The sequence below is a fragment of the Erythrolamprus reginae genome, chromosome 1, assembly GCF_031021105.1.
Source record: "Erythrolamprus reginae isolate rEryReg1 chromosome 1, rEryReg1.hap1, whole genome shotgun sequence".
Taxonomy (NCBI): Eukaryota; Metazoa; Chordata; class Lepidosauria; order Squamata; family Dipsadidae; genus Erythrolamprus; species Erythrolamprus reginae.
Window position 1 is genome coordinate 303,322,100 of NC_091950.1, and position 19,770 is coordinate 303,341,869.

General features: G+C 38.0%; 1 protein-coding gene across 1 annotated transcript in view; it reads left to right on the forward strand.

The window, feature by feature from the left end:
• Nucleotides 1–19,770, forward strand: part of RFX6 (regulatory factor X6) — a 56,529-nt gene that overhangs the window by 14,790 nt on the left and 21,969 nt on the right. The window contains exons 5-10 of the mRNA XM_070739577.1: nucleotides 8,651–8,728; nucleotides 10,188–10,215; nucleotides 14,621–14,728; nucleotides 17,402–17,479; nucleotides 17,573–17,686; nucleotides 19,428–19,477. Coding sequence (XP_070595678.1) covers nucleotides 8,651–8,728; nucleotides 10,188–10,215; nucleotides 14,621–14,728; nucleotides 17,402–17,479; nucleotides 17,573–17,686; nucleotides 19,428–19,477 — 456 coding nt within the window. The remainder of the gene's footprint in view (nucleotides 1–8,650; nucleotides 8,729–10,187; nucleotides 10,216–14,620; nucleotides 14,729–17,401; nucleotides 17,480–17,572; nucleotides 17,687–19,427; nucleotides 19,478–19,770) is intronic.

The window sequence follows — 19,770 nt, forward strand, 5'->3', positions numbered from 1 at the left end:
GTTTGAAGCTTGAAGCCCTAACCATCATACTAAACTGGCTTACATATTGTTCTTGGGGCAGCTAACGTTTAGTTACCAATCTCATAGTAGTGCTTTTAACAACTTGTGTTAATTTTATTTACTGTGCTTCAACCACAACAACACAAGAGCACACAACAGATTTAAACTTAATATTAACCACTCCAAACTTGACTGTAAAAAATATGACTTCAGTAACCGAGTTGTCGAAGCGTGGAACTCATTACTGGACTCCATAGTGTCATCCCCAAACCCCCAACACTTTACCCTTAGATTATCTACGGTTGACCTATCCAGATTCCTAAGAGGTCAGTAAGGGGCGAGTACAAGTGCACTAGAGTGCCTTCTGTCCCCTGTCCTATTGCTCTCCTATATCTCCTATACCTTTCTTCTATTCCTATATCTCTTCTTCTATTCTTTCATTGACATGTTCTATTACTATACCTTCTTTTCTATTATTTCTTAGATATATTTTACTATGAGTATCTCCTCTATAACCTTCATCATGTATTTTACTATGTGTATATAGATATATACCCACTAAAGCCCTCATTGTGCATTGGAATAAATAAATAAATAAATAAGTAAGTAAATAAGTAAGTAAGTAAGTAAGTAAGTAAGTAAGTAAGTAAGTAAGTAAGTAAGTAAGTGAATAAGTAAATAAGTAAATAAGTAAATAAGTAAATAAGTAAGTAATTAATTAAGTAAGTAAGTAAGTAAGTAAGTAAGTAAGTAAGTAAGTAAATAAATAAATAAATAAATAAATAAATAAAAAACATTTCATAACATTTCTTAATATTTGAAGTAACACAAAAAATAATCATATCATGGTCTCCTCCTTTCTTGCCTACTGTAAAAAAACACACCTGGCTCTCATCTAACCTATAATTATTACAATTATTGTCAGGTGTTTTCTGGAGTTTCAGAGGAAATTCCTTCATAAAAATGGCAGGTGACATTCAATAGAGCAGTGATGGCAAACCTTTTTTCCTCAGGTGCCAAAAGTGTGTGTGTGTGTGCGCGCGCACACTATTGCAGATGTGTGAATGCCCACACCCATAATTCAATGCATGGGGAGAGCAAAAATGACCTCCCTTGCTGCCTGGAGGCCCTCTGGAAGCCAGAAAAGGCCCATTTCCCAAATTCTGGTGTGCCCAGTAGGGCCATTTTTCACCCTCCCCAGAGTCCAGAGCTTTCCCTGGAGCCTGGGGAGGAAAAAGCACCCTCCCCCATCCCCCCTGAGGCCCTCTGGAAGCTGAAAACACTCTCCCAGAGCCTCTGTGTGAGTCAAAAATCAGCTGGCTGGCATACACATGAGTGCCAGAGCTGAGCTAGGGCAACGGCTTGCGTGCCCGCAAATATGGCTCCATGTGCTACGTGGCACGTGTGCCATAGGTACGCCATCACTGCAATAAAGTGTGCCACTGCTATTATCAGATCCATTGCCTTTAGTTGCTATCATGGTTCTTAATGTCATAGCAGCAAACAAGATGTGATATGTGGAGAAAAACAAGGAACTTGGACAAGAGAAGAGTGAAGAAGAAAATGAAGAATTATAATGAGTAGAGCACTAATGCAGCATTATAGAGAAGCATTATGGATAAGGTGACCAAACGTCCTGCTTTCTGTGGGACAGTCATGCTTTTTAGCAATTTGTCCCACATCTCAGAGCATTTTTAAAAAGTCCCGATTTTTTGAAAGTAGCCGCCAGGTGGAAATAGCTGGACCTGCACATCGGCCAATTTTGGATAGCGCGGAAGCTGAGCTTCCTTCTTTGCTTCCTTCTTTTGGGCAGCGCAGAAGATGAGCTTCCAAGTTTTTTCCCAGCAGATTCTACTTGCCTGTGCCGGGAAAAAACTTGGCATCCGTGAAGAAGGGCAAACAGCATACAGAGTGAAGTTTCCTTCGGCCTGGGAGGCATGGCCGAAGCATTGGACTCATACAACCCATTCTGTCCTTAGCTCGGCTCCGCTCACCAGCAAGCCCTACCCCGTCATCTGTGGCCGCCTTCACCTGGCCTCGCAACTTTTTGCTCTTTGCTCACTCAACCTCTTGCAGCCATTGCCCCTTTCCACCTTTCTCCCCCCTCTTTTATTTTTCTTTCTTTCTTTTTTTATTTGCTTGCTTCCCCTTTTCTTTCTCTTCCACTTTTGCTCGCTCCTTGCATCTGGCTCGGCATCTGCCTGGGCCCCCAGCCATTGGCCAAATTGCCAGGCAGGAGGGCTCGCTAGCAGTGACAGCAAAGGGGAGGAAAAGGAAAAGGAAGGGCTCCCTTCTCCTCTGATAGCCTGTACGCTGTGCTTGGGGGCAGGTGAATGGACGGAGCAGTGTTTGCGCTGGGTGGGAAAAGCCGTCTGCTCCATAATTGAGCCCAACATTTATATTGCTAACTGAGAAATAATTGAGCCCAACATTTATATTGCTAACTGAGAAATTTGTTAAATGAGTTTTGCCCCTTTTTACGATTTTTCTTGCTACATTTGTTAAGTGAATCACTGCAGTTGTTAAAAATAGCAACATGGTCGCTAAGTAAACCTGGCCTTTCCATTGACTTTGCTTGTCAGAAGATCCCCAAAAGGGGATCATGTGACCCAGGGATAGCACTGTGCCCATCGTTTGAACCAGTTTGTCAAGCATCTGAATGTAAATTAAGCTCTCTGGAACCAACTACACCCCCGGGGTCCATACTGCCCCCACCCTACAGGCTTTCGGGAAAGCCTTGAAAACCTGGCTCTGCTGGCAGGCTTAGAGGCTGTGAGCAATTGACACTTCTTTTAATTCCAGCCTAAATAAGATTTAATTGTGATGTATGGTAGCATATGATTACATTAGTGAGATTTTAAATGGTTTTATATTATTGTTATTGTTGTGACCCAAATTGTTTATATTGTTTTTTATTATTTTATTTTATTATTATTATTAAGCCGCCCTGAGTCCTTTGGGAGTGGGTGGCATACAAATTTAATAGACAGACAGACAGACAGACAGGTACAGGGATGGGCTACTGCCCAGATCGAGGGTGGGGGTAGGTGGGAATGCAGTGTAGTAGTGAAAATGGAGCTCCACCTCAGAGCACCCAATTTGCACTGCAAAATGTTGAAAGAAAATTCAAGGCGTCCTGCATAAACCACGCCAACAGTGTGTTAGTAAAATATTTGGGTAGGTAGGTAGGTAGGAAGGTAGGAAGGTAGGAAGATAGATAGATAGATAGATAGATAGATAGATAGATAGATAGATAGATAGATAGAAACATAGAAACATAGAAGACTGAAGGCAGAAAAAGACCCCAAGGTCCATCTAGTCTGCCCTTTTACTATTTCCTGTATTTTATCTTACAATGGATATATGTTTATCCCAGGCATGTTTAAATTCGGTTACTGTGGATTTACCAACCACGTCTGCTGGAAGTTTGTTCCAAGGATCTACTACTCTTTCAGTAATATAATATTTTCTCTTGTTGCCTTTGATCTTTCCCCCAACTAACTTCAGATTGTGTCCCCTTGTTCTTGTGTTCACTTTCCTGTTAAAAACACTTCCCTCCTGAACCCTATTTAACCCTTTAACATATTTAAATGTTTCGATCATGTCCCCCCTTTTCCTTCTGTCTTCCAGACTATACAGATTGAGTTCATTAAGTCTTTCCTGATACGTTTTATACTTAAGACCTTCCACCATTCTTGTAGCCCGTCTTTGGACCCGTTCAATTTTGTCAATATCTTTTTGTAGGTGAGGTCTCCAGAACTGAACACAGTACTCCAAATGTGGTCTCACCAGCGCTCTATATAAGGGGATCACAATCTCCCTTTTCCTGCTTGTTATACCTCTAGCTATGCAGCCAAGCATCCTGCTTGCCTTTCCTACCGCCCGACCACACTGCTCACCCATTTTAAGACTGTCAGAAATCACTACCCCTAAATCCTTCTCTTCTGAAGTTTTTGCTATCACAGAACTGCCAATGCAATACTCAGATTTAGGATTCCTTTTCCCCAAGTGCATTATTTTACATTTGGAAACATTAAACTGCAGTTTCCATTGCTTTGACCATTTATCTAGTAACGCTAAATCATTTACCATATTACAGACCCCTCCAGGAATATCAACCCTATTGCACACTTTAGAGTCATCAGCAAATAGGCAAACCTTCCCTACCAAACCTTCTCCTATGTCACTCACAAACATATTAAAAAGAATAGGACCCAGAACAGACCCTTGTGGCACACCGCTTGTAACCTGTCTCTGCTCAGAATACTCGCCATTAACAATAACTCTCTGATGTCTATGCTTCAGCCAGCTTGAAATCCACTGAACTATCCAGGGATTAATTCCAATCTTCACTAATTTATCTATCAGCTCTTTATGTGGAACCGTATCAAAGGCTTTGCTGAAGTCCAGATAGGCAATATCCACGGCACCACCTTGATCCAACACCTTTGTGACATAGTCAAAGAACTCAATGAGATTAGTCTGACACGATTTGCCTTCAGTAAAGCCATGCTGATTTGGGTCCAATAAGTTATTGTTTTTTAGATGCTGATTTATCCTCTTTTTGAGTAGCGTCTCCATCATTTTAACTACAATTGATGTCAAGCTAACTGGCCTGTAGTTACCAGCTTCTTCTCTACTGCCCTTCTTGTGGATAGGCACAACACTGGCCATTCTCCAATCCTCAGGAACATCTCCTGTTAACAGGGATTGGTTAAACAAATCAGTCAGGGGGGTAGCAATGACAGATCTGAGTTCTTTAAGAACTCTGGGGTGGATGCCATCTGGACCCATTGCCTTATTTATCTTTAATCTTTCAAGTTCTTCTAAGACATCGGCTTCTAAGATCACTGGAGCTGGAAGCAATGCTATATCCCTCTATAGTATTATTTTGTAAGGTGTCTTTTGAGAAAACTGAACAGAAGTAGCTATTGAAATGGTCAGCGATCTCCTTATTTCCATCAATGCATGTATTATTCCCGGTACTAAGCTTTGTGATGCTGCAGTTTTTCTTCTTCCTATCACTAATATATCTGAAGAAGGTTTTATCCCCCTTCTTTACAGATTTTGCTATTTCTTCCTCTTTTGAGGCTTTAGCAGCATGTATTATCTGTTTTGCCTCCTTCTGTCTCATTTTATACACCTCTCTATCAGCTATACTTCCAGACTCTTTATACCTCCTATAGGCAGCCTTTTTTTCATTGACTATAGCCCTTACATCATTGCTAAACCATAGCGGTTTCTTCTTCCTTTTACCTTTAGTTACTTGCTTTACATAAAGTCTTGTGGCTTTTAAGATGGCCTTTTTTAATACAGTCCACTGGGTGCTCGCTCCTGCCATTTTATCCCTCCCCTTTAATTCATTATTTAAATATTCCCCCATTGCATTAAAATTTGTTTTTCTGAAATCCAATACTTTGGTTGCAGTATAGGATTGCTCACAATCAGTTTTTACATCAAACCACAAACATAGATGGTCACTGCAACCTAAATTTTCTCCCACCTTGACCTCTGAAACCCGATTCCCATTTGTGAAAACTAAATCTAGAATATTCTCCCCTCTAGTTGGTGTCTTAACTAGCTGTGCCATAGCTGCTCCTGTAAAGGCCTCTACTATATTCTTACTTTTGCATGTAAGGGCACTGGGGATATTCCAGTCAACATCAGACATGTTGAAATCACCCATAACCACAATATCTCCCTTTACTGCCATTAGGGTAATCTCATCCACCATCTTGTTGTCATGTTCCTCAGATTGCCCTGGAGGCCTATAGATCACCCCAATTCTAATGACAGAACCATCTTTATTTTGCATGCAAATCCAGAGGGTCTCCAGATCTTTACATGTATTTTGAATTAGTATTGTTTTTAGACTTTCTTTAACATAAATGGCTACTCCACCTCCCCTTCTCTCTATTCTATCCTTCCTATACAGTGTATATCCTGGTATGGATATTTCCCATTCATTAGAATCCTTAAACCATGTCTCAGTTATGGCAACCAGATCCAAATTATCTCTAGATATTATGGCCATTAACTCACAGAGCTTGTTGCTCAAGCTTCGAGCATTCGTGTACATTACCCGAAGAACATTATTTTCATTATTAGTTTGCCCCTTATCATCAACAACTACATCTATTTTATTTACAGCTCCCTTTTCATAAGCTTCCAGAAACTGATGTATCCTCATTGGTCGGGGACAGAAATCCTCCACATCTGGTACATCTCTGTCCCCTTTACCTAGTTTAAATGCCTGTCCAAAAAAGTTCTGAATTCCTCACCGAGCACCTGGGTTCCTCTGTATGATGGATGCAAACCATCCCTCTTAAACAGCTCCCTATTAGACCACCTACTGACATCATGACTTACATAACCAAAACCTTCAGCTTTACACCACTGCCTTAACCACACATTAAACTCTCTGATACAACTTGTTTTACCCTCCTGGCCACAAACCGGTAACACCTCTGAGAAAGTCACTGAATCGGTTATTTTACCCAGCTCCACACTTAGACTTTGAAAATCTCTTTTTACTACATTAATATTTCTCTGGGACAAATCGTTTGTGCCAAGATGCACCACCACATCAACTTTATTACCTTTACTCACAGCCCTGACAATGTTTGTAATCCGCCTCCTGTCCCTGTGGGCAGTGGCTCCTGGAAGACACCTCATCACCTTCACCACATCCTTCCTCTGTCCCAAATCAACACCTCTGACAATTGAGTCACCCACAAGAACATGTGTCCTCTCTTTATTTCTACTAACTGGACTTGGTTTGGTGACACTATGCTCCACATTTACAACAACTTCTCCTTTGAACATCCCCTCATTCTCCGCCTGAGGGGCCTTGCTAATATCTACAACATCCTTACTATTTAAATCCGCAAGAACATTATAGGAGTTGGATACAGAGAGACCAAAATTGTTATGTTTTTGTTCAACTGCACGTAATCTTCCTGAACCAACAGTTGTCCAAACAGCCCTCCTCCTTGGGGGGCGCTGTGGAAGTGGAGGCTGCACACATGGCTGCATTACAGCACGTGGCTGGGACAATCTTTCCACTTCTGCCTGCAAGCTAAAACTAAGATAGATAGATAGATAGATAGATAGATAGATAGATAGATAGATAGATAGATAGATAGATAGATAGATAGATCGGTCATGGGGGTGCTGCAATGGTTATAAGTGTGAAAAATGGTCATAAGTTACTTTTTCCCAATGATGTTATAATTTTGAATGGTCACTAAACAAACTGTTGTAAGCCAAGTAGACCCCTTGGGACTGTGAGCTCCTGTTGCAGTTTAATTTGGGGGTGGAGGTGGGGGAGAGTAGACTTTGATCAATGTTAAATCTTAACTTCCTTCCACCTTTTCTGAAAGGCATTATCTTATTTATTAAAAGTGATTTAGTGGGTTAATAAAACTGATATGGCAGCTGGCCTTGCGATAACGAGTTATTGCAAGTCCCCGAGCAGCTTAATCATATCATTGCCTTATCAGCTATCATTTGTGTTGGCATATGCTCTAGTCAGGTTTGCTTGCAGCATGGGGACAGATGTTCGTGCACATGGAAAAGGAGGGTGAGAAAAATCAGCCTGCCTGGTTTCTTCCTGGAAGTTTTAATAGGAAAGCTAAAAATGAGCATCATTGCTCTTATTTCTTTCCAAGCTAATACAGATCCAGCCTAATTTCTTGGAGATTCGATCAGTTATTTCTCCTTACTTTTAATGAAATAATTTGGCTCTGTTGAGTTACTCTAATCTTTGGAAATTAACATCCAAAACTTTACCCTTAGACTATCCATTGCTGACCACTCTCAATTCCTAAGAGGTCAGTAAGGGGCGTGCATAAGTGCACTTGTGTGATTTCTGTTCTTTGTCCTAATTTATTTATTTATTATTAGAGTTGAAAGGGACCTTACAGGTCATCAAGTTCAACCCCCTGCTTGAGCAGGAAATCCTACAGCACCCCAGCCAAATGGCAGTCCAATCTCATCTTGAAAATGTCCAAAGTTGGGGATTTCACAACCTCCGCTGGCAGGCCATTCCACTGGTTGATCGCTGTCACCGTCAGGAAATTCTTCCTTATCTCCAGGTTGAATCTTTCCTTGGTCACTTCCAACCGTTGTTTCTCGTCCGACCCTCTGGTGCCCTGGAAAATAGTGTGCCCCCCTCCTCTCCGTGGCAACCCCTTAAGTACCTGTATACAGCTATCATGTCCCCCCTAGCCCTTCTTTTTACTAGACTATCCATGCCCAGTTCCAGCAACCTTTCCTCGTATGGCCTGGTCTCTAGTCCCCTTATCATTTTTGTTGCTCTTTTCTGCACCCTTTCCAGAGTCTCTATATCTCTTTTGAAGTGTGGTGACCAGAACTGGATGCAATGTTTCTCTCTAACTAGTATCATGTATACAGTGAAGGGCTACCAAATTTTTTACCACCAAACTGTGGGGGTGGCTTATGCAGGACACCCTGCATTTTATTTCAACATCTTTCAGTGCAAATTGGGGGTTGTGACATATCTGTATGTTTGAGTTTGAGGAAAGAGAGCAAGAGACGTATATAAACAGAAATAAAATGAGCTCTTGGCACCATTCATGAGGCAAAAGATTTATGTATCTTTGTTAATGCCCTTTTCTCCCCTCTACAGATATCACTATTATGGAATTGGGATCAAAGAGAGCAGTGCATATTATCATTCTGTGTATTCTGGCAAAGGTTTAACAAGGTAAGTTTTTTTTTTTAAAGTTTTCAAAAACGTAATAAAATGTTAGGAGATGAACAAAGATGAATCAAGTTCTGACCAGTGTGCACATTAATGTTTATCATTTCAATTTTCATCACATGAACTGCCTGTTGCTTGGTGATGTGTAAATGGTTCTGCTTTTTTGAAGTGGCATATAATGATATAAAATGTATATTGCCAGGAAGAAAACTAGCATGTGAAGCAATTTCAAAAAAATCGAATTGCTTATTTGATGTGCGAACAAACCATTTGTGTGCATATTCTCAAATCTTTGTAAGATTAGGTTGTAGCAAGGCCTTGCTTATTAAATGGTTGATGCTTTCCAGTGTGCACATCCTATATAAAGAAAAAAAGACATTTCCATGCTTGATGAAAATGGCTTTACTTCTCATCACTTTCACAACTAAATTATCCTTGGGGAAAAAAGCAGATCCTTGGTATGTATGTATATATTAAAAAATAAATACCATATCAATGCTTTGTTGTATGTACTGTTGTAGAACTACAATATATTACAATTGTGAAGCAGAAGACAGAATTTTTTCTAGGATTGAATTAAATTGATTCTGCCACAAGCCTGCTAATGCTGTAAGATTTTTTTTCTAATAGTTCTAATTATGCCATCTTGCAAACAAAATAGATTTTATTAAAGGTTCAGAAATGGGGAGGGGACCTCTCAATGTCTAAAATTACCTATTGCTTTTTTTCTTAAAAAATTGCATTAAAAATTTAAAACAAAGGTTAAAAATAAATGCAAACTCATAAAGAATCAGCCAAAGCAAAAAATGCCAGGCAGTATGAAAAAGGAAAAGAAAAAAAATGGAAAAGAAAGCAAAAGATAAAGCAAAGTGGCTTCCAATCTTCTTTATGGTTGTTAATAATTGCAATTATAAATTGAGCTTTTTCTCTAAAGTCAGGCATGAATCTCTATAATATATCCTGTCTAATCATCAAAACCATAAGTCACATTTTCCTCTTTCAAGCCAAATGCCCATAAAGGTTTTCAATCAGCATCACCATTCATGTTGTTCAAATTTCCAACATAGATTTATAGATTATAGATTAACTAGAAAAATTAACTATCGTATTCCTATAGCTATTTGCAGAGCTACTGTCCACCTAGCATTCAAAAGCATGCAAATGCAAGTAGATTAATAGGTACCACTTCAAGTGGGAAGGTAATAGCATTTTGTGTTCTTTTGGTATATAGCCATGCTGGCCACATGACCACAGAAATTATCTTTGGACAATTCTGTCTCCCTCCGCCAAGAAATGGTGATGAGCATCACGCCCTGGAATTGAACACTATTGACAAATAAATCTTTATCTTTTACCTTTACTATTGTTCCTTACAATGTGATATTTGATGCTGTTCTATCATCATAAATTTTAATCTAGCATTCTTTTCTAAAATATAAGTAAAACATTTTGGTTTTTCAAGGTTTTCTGGAAGCAAGTTGAAGAATGAGGTGAGTACCCTCAACTTTGTTTATTTGATCTTTTAAATGTGTAGTGGTGAGAAAAACTTGACAAACACAAATTCCTGGTTATTCAACTGTAAAAGTTCCACATACTTTGAAACAGAATAACTGAGGAATCTGCCTGAGAGAAACCACTGGCTTATTTAGACAATTATTTTTTCTCACCCTGATTTGTGATGTATGGGATTGAATCGTTGTCCTTCCACTTGCCAAACAGTGTTTTGCCGTTATGTTTAGCTTTTTTCCACTTGCACAGTCCATATATACAGAGTCGGGGTGGTGCAGCAGGTAGAGTGCTGTGCTGCAGGCCATTGAAGGTGGCTGTAGATCTGTAGGTCAGTGGTTCAAATTTCATCACCGGCTCAAGGTTTACTCAGCCTTCCATCCTTCTGAGGTGGGTAAAATGAAGATCCAGATTGTGGGGGCAATATGCTGGCTTTGTTAAGAAGTGCTATTGCTAACATGTTGTAAGCCACCCTGAGTCTAAGGAGTAGGGTGGCATAAAAATCAAATCAAATAAATAAAATAAATAAATAAATATCCAGACCACTTTTTTATATAGATGGAGAATTTTTAAGCTCTAATAGAAAAACTCATGCCGGTAGGAATGGTTAAATGCAACCTTCTCCAACCAGCTACTTTCTGACTGGATTGGATTTCAAATCCCATTATCCAGCAACTATGTGTGAAAACCTAGAATTTGAAAATTCCGAAAGAAATGAAAGAGTGAGAGAATATAAAGGAAAAATACAGGAACAAGGTTTTTCTTCCATTTTCCACTTTTTGTGAAATTTATCAATGAATGAATGAATAAATAAATAAATAAATAGATTGATTAATTGATTGATTAATAAATAAATAGATAGATAGATAGATAGATAGATAGATAAATAGATTGATTGATTAATTAATTAATTGGATTTATATGCTGCCCCTATCCGAGGTCTCAGAGCAGCTTACAACATATCGAGAAGAACAGTATATGATACAAATATCTAAAATCCAATTAATTTAGCTAATTAAATTAAAGAACCCTAACAGAATTTAAAAACCACTCATTCCCATTCAACAGCAAACATACCTTCACTTGTTGGCCAGGGGGATAGAGTCTAATGGCCCCAAGTTTGATGACACAAATGAGTCTTTAGACTCCTATGAAAGGTGAGGAAGGGAGGGACAGTACAAATCTCTGAGGGCAGCTGAGTCCTGAGGGCCAGGATCTCCACAGAGAAGGCTCTTCCCCAGGCCCTGCCAGATGACATTGTCTAGTTGACGGGATCAGGAGAAGGCCAACTCTGAGCTACCTAACTGGTCACTGGGACTCATGTGGCAGAAGGCAGTCCCGCAAGTAATCTGGTCCAATGCCATGCAGGGTTATGATTCATAGAGTACCCAAGTATAGCTACTGTTCATGTTGGGAGGTGCATGTAATCGAGACGGTGATTTGCTGTCTGAGGAGGAGATACATTTGTTTGCCAAATAATTAAGAATTGTTCCCCATTTTGCTGTCTTCTGCACTGCTCACGAAATGGCTCTGCGGTCTACATATGACTTCTGGATCAAAATATTTGAAAATGTTGAAAATGAAATGAAACTAACCTCACTTGTATTAATTAAATGCTTGAGCTTCTTTTACATCAGGGGTTGTCAAATTTGATTTCACTGAGGGCTGCTTCAGGGTTGTGTTTGATCTTGGGAGAATGGGAATGGCGGCCAGGGTGGGCATGGCCAGCATGTTGCCACTCATTGAGGCTCTGTTTTCACCTGCGATGGCCGCCTGCAGCCCTCTTCTACCAAAAACATCCTCTTCACGAGCTCTGTTTTCATTGGAAGAGGCACGGTGGGCCGGTCCTTTGCTGTTTCCAGGGCAGGCCCAAGGGCCAGATCTAAGCACCCTTCAGGCTGAATCCGGTTCTCAGGCCTTGAGTTTAACCCCCCTGTTTTAGAAAAATAATTAATCAATAGACTAAGAATTAACAAATATAACAAAACAATTCCCCTGATTTTGGAAAATGCAATGCTGACAGATTCCATCAAAAGAATAGAAACATAGAAACATAGAAGATTGACAGCAGAAAAAGACCTCATGGTCCATCTAGTCTGCCCTTATATTATTTCTTGTATTTTATCTTAGGAGGGATATATGTTTATCCCAGGCATGTTTAAATTCAGTTACTGTGGATTTACCAACCACGTCTGCTGGAAGTTTGTTCCAAGCATCTATTACTCTTTCAGTAAAATAATATTTTCTCATGTTACTTCTCATCTTTCCCCCAACTAATCTCAGATTGTGCCCCCTTGAGGATGTTCTTAAAATGTCCTTAATGCTCCACATTGTGAATAAGGTAGCTGACCGTATTATCACCATTTAGTCTCACATTGCCATGTTTTCAAAGGAAAAGTTACTTGTTAAAAGAATCAAACATGCAACTGATACACGAGCTTCTGTATATATGAATGTATTAATTATAGCTTTGCTTTCATAGTGCTCCTGCCCTTTCATTTTATTTTCCATCTCCTTAATTTCCCGGAGTGTATTTTATTATATACATGGAAAATAATATTTTCAGATTGGTCTTATCTTTTTTTTTAAATCACCACATACTAATAGGTAATTGTTCAACTGAAGCCATATTGACTCATGACAGCTTTTAAATGACCTAATGTTTATGTCAACATACAATGGGAACTACACATCACTTCTTTCATTAGCTCCTTATCTGTGTTTGAGTAGCCTGATGTTCGGGCTAGTTATAGCTTGGATAATCTTGGTTCCTTTACCATAAAAAAAGAAGTGTACCTAAACTATTAATTTGAAACATTCTCTGATTTGTGAGACTGGCCACATTCCAAAAATAGAGTGCCAATTTTAAATGAACTTTAGGTGTGAGATTGCCTATATGTAATAATGTTCAACTGAAATAAACCCAGAAGCTATATGTACAAGATACTTGTAAAGAATAATTTTATAAAATAAATTATGACTTTGTCTTCTTGGATTTATGGTATAAATTATGAGATACAAAATTATGAGATCTGAAATAGGAAACACCCTAATAAAGTTGTTCAGAAGAGATTTACTCAGTTTTATGATCTTTACCAAGGTCCATCAGTAATTTCCATTCCATTTCTTTGCTGATGTTTTTAAAGAAAAATCTGAAAATATCCATAGTTTTAGCCAAATGTATGAATTTATAAAAACATCCAGCTGTTTCCATTGTTTGGTTCAGCTAGAAAGTGGAACCCCTACCATGTTACTCGAAAGTACTTCTTAAGAATTCAAGGTACTAAACTCAGGCTGTCCCTTATCTTCTGGGTCATCATCTTTGTTGAGAGCAGGGAAGGATGCCTCCATATGTTAAAAACAAAAAAGCCAGAATTGAGTTGATCTTCAAAATAAATATCCCATTTGATGGACAAGTTCTCAAACTTGGCAATGTCCAAGCATATATGGGAATGTCTGCTAAGAACCCAAAAACTAAATTGAGACTTTAATGGGATTTCCTTTTGGGGAATGTAGGTAAGAATTTTATTTGTTTGTTGATTTTGTTTTGTGATTCCTAGATTTTGCATTTCCGCACTCAACCAGATACCTGTTCTATTTCTTGATCTTCTCTTTTCTTTTTAAAAATGACATCTTGAAAGCTGAATCCATTATGCAACTCTTACTGATATAATTCATATAACCATTAAACATTCTTTTCATGGGAACATTTATTTAAATAGTTTCAAGTTATGTATTAATAGAGCAATTAAAATTTTGTACATACATTTTAAAGTTAGATCTGCAGATACAGTACTGCAATATGATGGGTGTAGTGTAGAGAATAAGAAGATGTTAAAGGCTGGATGAGAAGTCTTTAAAAGAACAGTTAAAGGAGACAAAATAGCATATGAAAATGTTTAAAAATATATTTCAGATTTTGTATATTTTCTTCCACTCTCCTTTTATTTTCCTGACCTTTGTTGCTGATGGAAAAATGTAGGGCAGAAAGGGTTTATGTATAGGACTTGTTTATTCTTGCAAGAATTTCTAATTAACTGCATTTCAATTATGAAGGAGAAAAGAAAGAAGTCTGATTCTCCAGCAAAAATGCCTAAATGGTCAATCCGAATTAACTTCTCCAAGGTCTCTGCAAACCTAGTAGTGTCAGTATATCTGTGTCACATATCTGCTGAAATTCCTGAGGTATTCTTGTTCTCATGAACATCTTCAGATGAATGCAGAAGGCCTGATATTCTTATAGAGGGAATAATAATAATAATAGGGAATTCAACTGCATGAATAGACATCTGCACAGGTGATATTGAGCAATCTGATTATCTGCAAATAATTCAATAAGATTATCGTTATAAAGTTCATGCATTTGTAAAGTTGTTTCATATATTTTAGGGTGGTTTTACACGGAAGTATTCTTTGAGCTCCAAAACCGGGACTCTTCTTCCAGAATTCCCCAGTGCTCAGCATCTTGTGCTGGACCAATGTATCTCTAAAGACAAGGTAAAACATGAAGTGTTTGCATACTAAACTGACTTCTAAATTTGCACTTTTTTATTTCACCTCTGCTCTCAAGTGATTCACTGTAGTGATATGTTTGTAATCAAACAGACTTGACTGATTTATAGAGGGGAAGAAAACTTTACTATCGCCCTTTAAAGGGTTTTCCATTGGAACAGTGGTTGAATTATTTACATATTAACTTGCCTAATATTTTACAAACAGAGGGATTTGTACTGACAAAGGCAAAACAAAGAAATAGTTAAGGGCCCTGTCCATTCGAAATACCAATGGACTAATTTAACACTGATAAGGAAGAAGCAAATTATTTGAGGCAAATTACAAAGTGGAATTTTCTACTTTTTTCCCTTTTGATCAATGAACACAAGTGTTTCTGTGTTTTATTTCTTAATCATTTGACAATGATGTACGTGTTATTGTGACTCTTAAGTAGCACTCTTAATGTGGCTGATTTCTTGTATTACTTGTGGGGAAAAATGTAGATGACTGTTAAATCAATTTCAAATAATAATTTCTTATAATTATTGAACCAAATAAGAAAACCAAATGTCTATAATCCTATGATTATGAATATACAAGGAGGTGCGTACATACATACACACACACAACTATACATATATAGATATTGTGTTAAATCAATATTATTTCAGTCTTGACCACTATAAAATATAGCAAAATACAAAGGTCAATAAATTGGTAACTTTAAGTATGTGCATAAAATATATTTACTATAAAATACTCATTTTATTGTATTACTGTAAATGTCTATTATTCAAAAGTATATACAGATGCATATTTATATATGTTTTTTTTTCCCTGTTGAATCACCCTGGTATACCAAATTATGGGAAGAGCTTAATGATTCCTTTTGCCTCTCGGCCCATCCCAGGGCTATTTCCAAGGCAGTTAATTAATTTATTCATAGCCGGCATACTGTATTCTGTATGTGTAACATGTTTTTGCTGAATTTGAAAAATTAACGGAGACTAGAATAGATCTATTTTGGCCTTGTTCTGGCCTCATCAGCTAACCATACCCTCACTAGGATTTGAATGATATTTGTATATATATGTATGTGCATGCTAGGATGAAATTTGTATTGAAGGTCTAATAACTGTAAAACCCTTAAAAAACCCTCTACAGACCTAACTTAAAACAATCTGACAGTCCCAACCTTAACCACAAAATAATACATAACTAGTTAAATTATTAATTAAAATTTTCATTTAAAAAGTTAATAAAATCTTAATATAGCCTTTAAATAGAAAATCCAAATACAGTATCTAGGAACTATGCTGAAAATAGAAATATTGAATAAGCTGAATCAGTGTTTACTGGCAATCCCATCTTGCCTTTTTTTATGCGTCATCACACACTAATTTTAAATAATCAAAGAATTAATTTGTAGAAATAATAAGTGAGTAATAGAACAGTCTGGTATCCTTTTGCAGAGTGGCTTGAGGAATAAGAGCACTTGAATCATCTCTATAATATGTATTATGCAGGAAAACATTCATTTATAAACTTGATCACCAGGACATAGAGTACATGAGCCATTAAAGCCATCTTCTAGTATCTTCTATCTGAAGGAGGGTCCCTAAAATATAGCCATTTTTCTGTTTAAAAAAAAATCTGTGTCATATTGGAAACAGATACTCGCAGGCAGCCATGGCTTTCATTCATAGAAAGAACTGGGACTCGGTGTAGCTTAGGTGTAACATTTTAAGACCTACATTCTATTCAAATCCCCACTGAAAGTAACTCGGAGTGTTTTGTTTTATAAATATAATTCTCTAGGTCAGGGGTGTCAAATTCACGGTCTGGCTCCAATCCTCCCCCGCAGGGAGGAGGAACCGACTGTTTATATTTAGTTTCCAAATACAGTGGTACCTCTACTTACGAACTTAATTTGTTCCGTGAGCAAGTTCTTAAGTAGAAAGGTTTGTAAGAAGAAGCATTTTTTCCCCATAGGAATCAATGTAAAAGCAAATAATGCATGTGATTGGGAAAACCACAGGGAGGGTGGAGGCCCAGTTTCGTCTCAGGAGATTCCTAGAGAGGCCCTATGGAGGTTTCTCCCAGCCTTTTCCAGCCCTGTTTCCTCCCAGGCAATTCCTAGAGAGGCCCCATGGAGGCTTCTCCCTGCCTTTTCCCATTACAGTTTCGAAGGCTTGAGTTTGTAAGTGGAAAATAGTTCTTGAGAAGAGGCAAAAAATCTTGAAAACCTGGTTCTTATCTAGAAAAGTTCGTAAGTAGAGGCGTTTATAGGCAACATTTGTAGTCCTCTGTTTTATGCAGACCGAATTCCATAAGCAAAAAGTGATACAGTAGTTATTTGGCAACAACTAGATAACAATGGAAAGTGTTCTGGTTAGGTTGGGACTCCTGTGAGGAAGGATGCTGCAGTATGGATAGGCAAGATTGGGACAATGAATTCCACTGTTTAAAATACTATCCTATCAAAGTGCAAAGCATCATAGATAGAAAAAGATTAATGGGCTTTCTATAACTAAGTTAATCATTATTCTTTTAATTTTCAATCATCTGCAATCTATCCTCCCTTCCAAACGCAAGATGTTACAGAAGAAATTTCTGAAGGAGGTATAAAGATTTTGTGCATCCTGACACTCTTTTCATGTTTAATTACTAAAATAGGTGGACACCCTTATCATGATGTACAAAACTCACTGTCAATGTGTCCTTGACAATGCCATTAATGGAAACTTTGAAGAGGTAAGACCTATACAACTATGCTAATATGCCCCTAATATGAGGAGCATGGCCAGAAATCTCACTCATATTTGCTCCTTTATGTCTCCTTCGTAGATCCAACATTTCCTACTACACTTCTGGCAAGGAATGCCAGAGCATCTTCTTCCCCTGCTTGAAAATGCAATTATCCTTGACATCTTCTGTGTTTGTGACTCAATACTCTACAAGGTCTGTTGCCTTCTGTCACCATGACAGATGTTTCTTTGCAAAGCAGGTTCTTACTGATATGGAAAAGTTAGGCTCGACTGCTTTAATTGGTTAAGCAAAGGGGGGCTGGCAGTAAAATGTGCAATGGTCTTTAATTGTGTAATCATGGTTTTCAGCAGATACCACTGATTGCTTCAGGCAGCAGGAGTGAGTGACCAAACAGAATCAAACAAATAAAGAAACAGACAAGATCTTGTATATAGGAAACAGGCACATTGTTAGGGATATGTAGGTCAGTCTGTACCTGGTACATTCAGTGGTAGATGCCTTCACATATTATATAAATCCATAAAGTGTCCTATGCTTGTTTTTCAAAAACAGAAAAGATGTAGATTTGTTTTGTGTGGAACTTTTTCTAACATGTGCTGGTTTTAATACACTATAAGCCACCTCTAATATACACTGCTCAAAAAAAATAAAGGGAATTCTTAAACAACACAATATAACTCCAAGTAAATCAAACTTCTGTGAAATCAAACTGTCCACTTAGGAAGCAACACTGATTGACAATCAATTTCACATGCTGCTGTGCACATTCAACTTTGTACCGAACAAAGTATTCAATGAGAATATTTCATTCATTCAGATCTAGGATGTGTTATTTGAGTGTTCCCTTTATTTCTTTGAGCAGTGTATATACATTTTTGCAGTGTATAAATTATAATAATGCCACAGATAAATCGTATGACTTAATGTAGCTGTGGGAGAAATTATTAAATAATGAGAAAACAATCATTAAAATAAAGCATACAGGGTTTTTATTAAATCCAGTTTTGTTTTTGCTATGGCCTGATCTACTTCTTCACGTACCCTGAGTAAAGTGATGAAAACTGCCCAAGATGCATCTGAAGTCACCTCTGGTTTAATAAGTGGTTGATGAGCAAAGCATTTCCAACACTTTGTTCAGAAGTGAGTTTCTCCTGGTTTGGACCAGTTCCATTAAAAACTTGGAGGCCTGGGTCACTGGAAACAGAAGCAACCCAGGCCTGTCATGCACCCGAACCAGCACCTATGTCACCACCATGTTGGTTTTTGCTTCTGCGCATGCACAGAAACTTTTTTAAAGCATTGTGTATTCATGCATGCAGTGGACAATACACACACCCTCCTGCAGTGCATCCCCGAGCGAACCAGCAGCAAAGAAAAACAGATCCCACCCCTGGCTTTTTTGTGTTGATAATTTCCCCCAAGTTCTTTGAAATGATTCAGGAAGACAATTGATTCTTTAAACTCATTTGGATGCGTCCTTTATTTCATGTTGACAGGAAGAACCTCATGCAATAGATAAGTGAACCATTTTTTTACTTTGACCCAGTAGATTGCCTCCTAATAGGTTGCAACATTAGTTCCAGCAGTTCAAGACCAGTTAGCAACTTACATCTGACAGTTTGCCGTTCTATCCCATACATGCACTTCTACCAAGGGCCTAATGTTACTGAGGGAACACAGTGTAGTCTACCATCTGTGAGCCAATATGAGTAGGGAAGTGAAGAATTCAGCTAGATACTGTTTCTTTGCCAGATCATGTACTGACCAAAAAGTCATGTGTATGATAACACAAGAAAAATCATCAATTAATGCATTCTTATTTGCAATGCAGAGATTTTTTATTTGCAACAAAGTAATAACAGGGCCTGTTAGCCTGATTCCACGCACTTGATAGCATTATAGAGTTATTAATTTTCCTCCTTCTGTATTCAAGGTCCTTATAGATGTACTCATCCCTGCAACTATGCAAGAAATGCCAGAAGGGTAGGTAGCACTGTAGATAAACTTGTTGAAAACATAAGATCAATATTATGATAGTTGAAATCAGAATACAATATTTTTTTAATGCAGCAAATATCAGTTCTTTGCTATAAATGGTATGTGCCTATCTCAGAAACTACTACATGAACCTGGCCAGATATATATGGAAGAATTCCTTTTAAGAATGCCATTCACTGTAGAAAAGGGCTTTATTTTCCAAAATATAGGTTTTTTTAATAGAGCTAAGTTTGGTTTTCTTATTTCTTGACTTTTAAAAAATAAATTAAGGTACATCT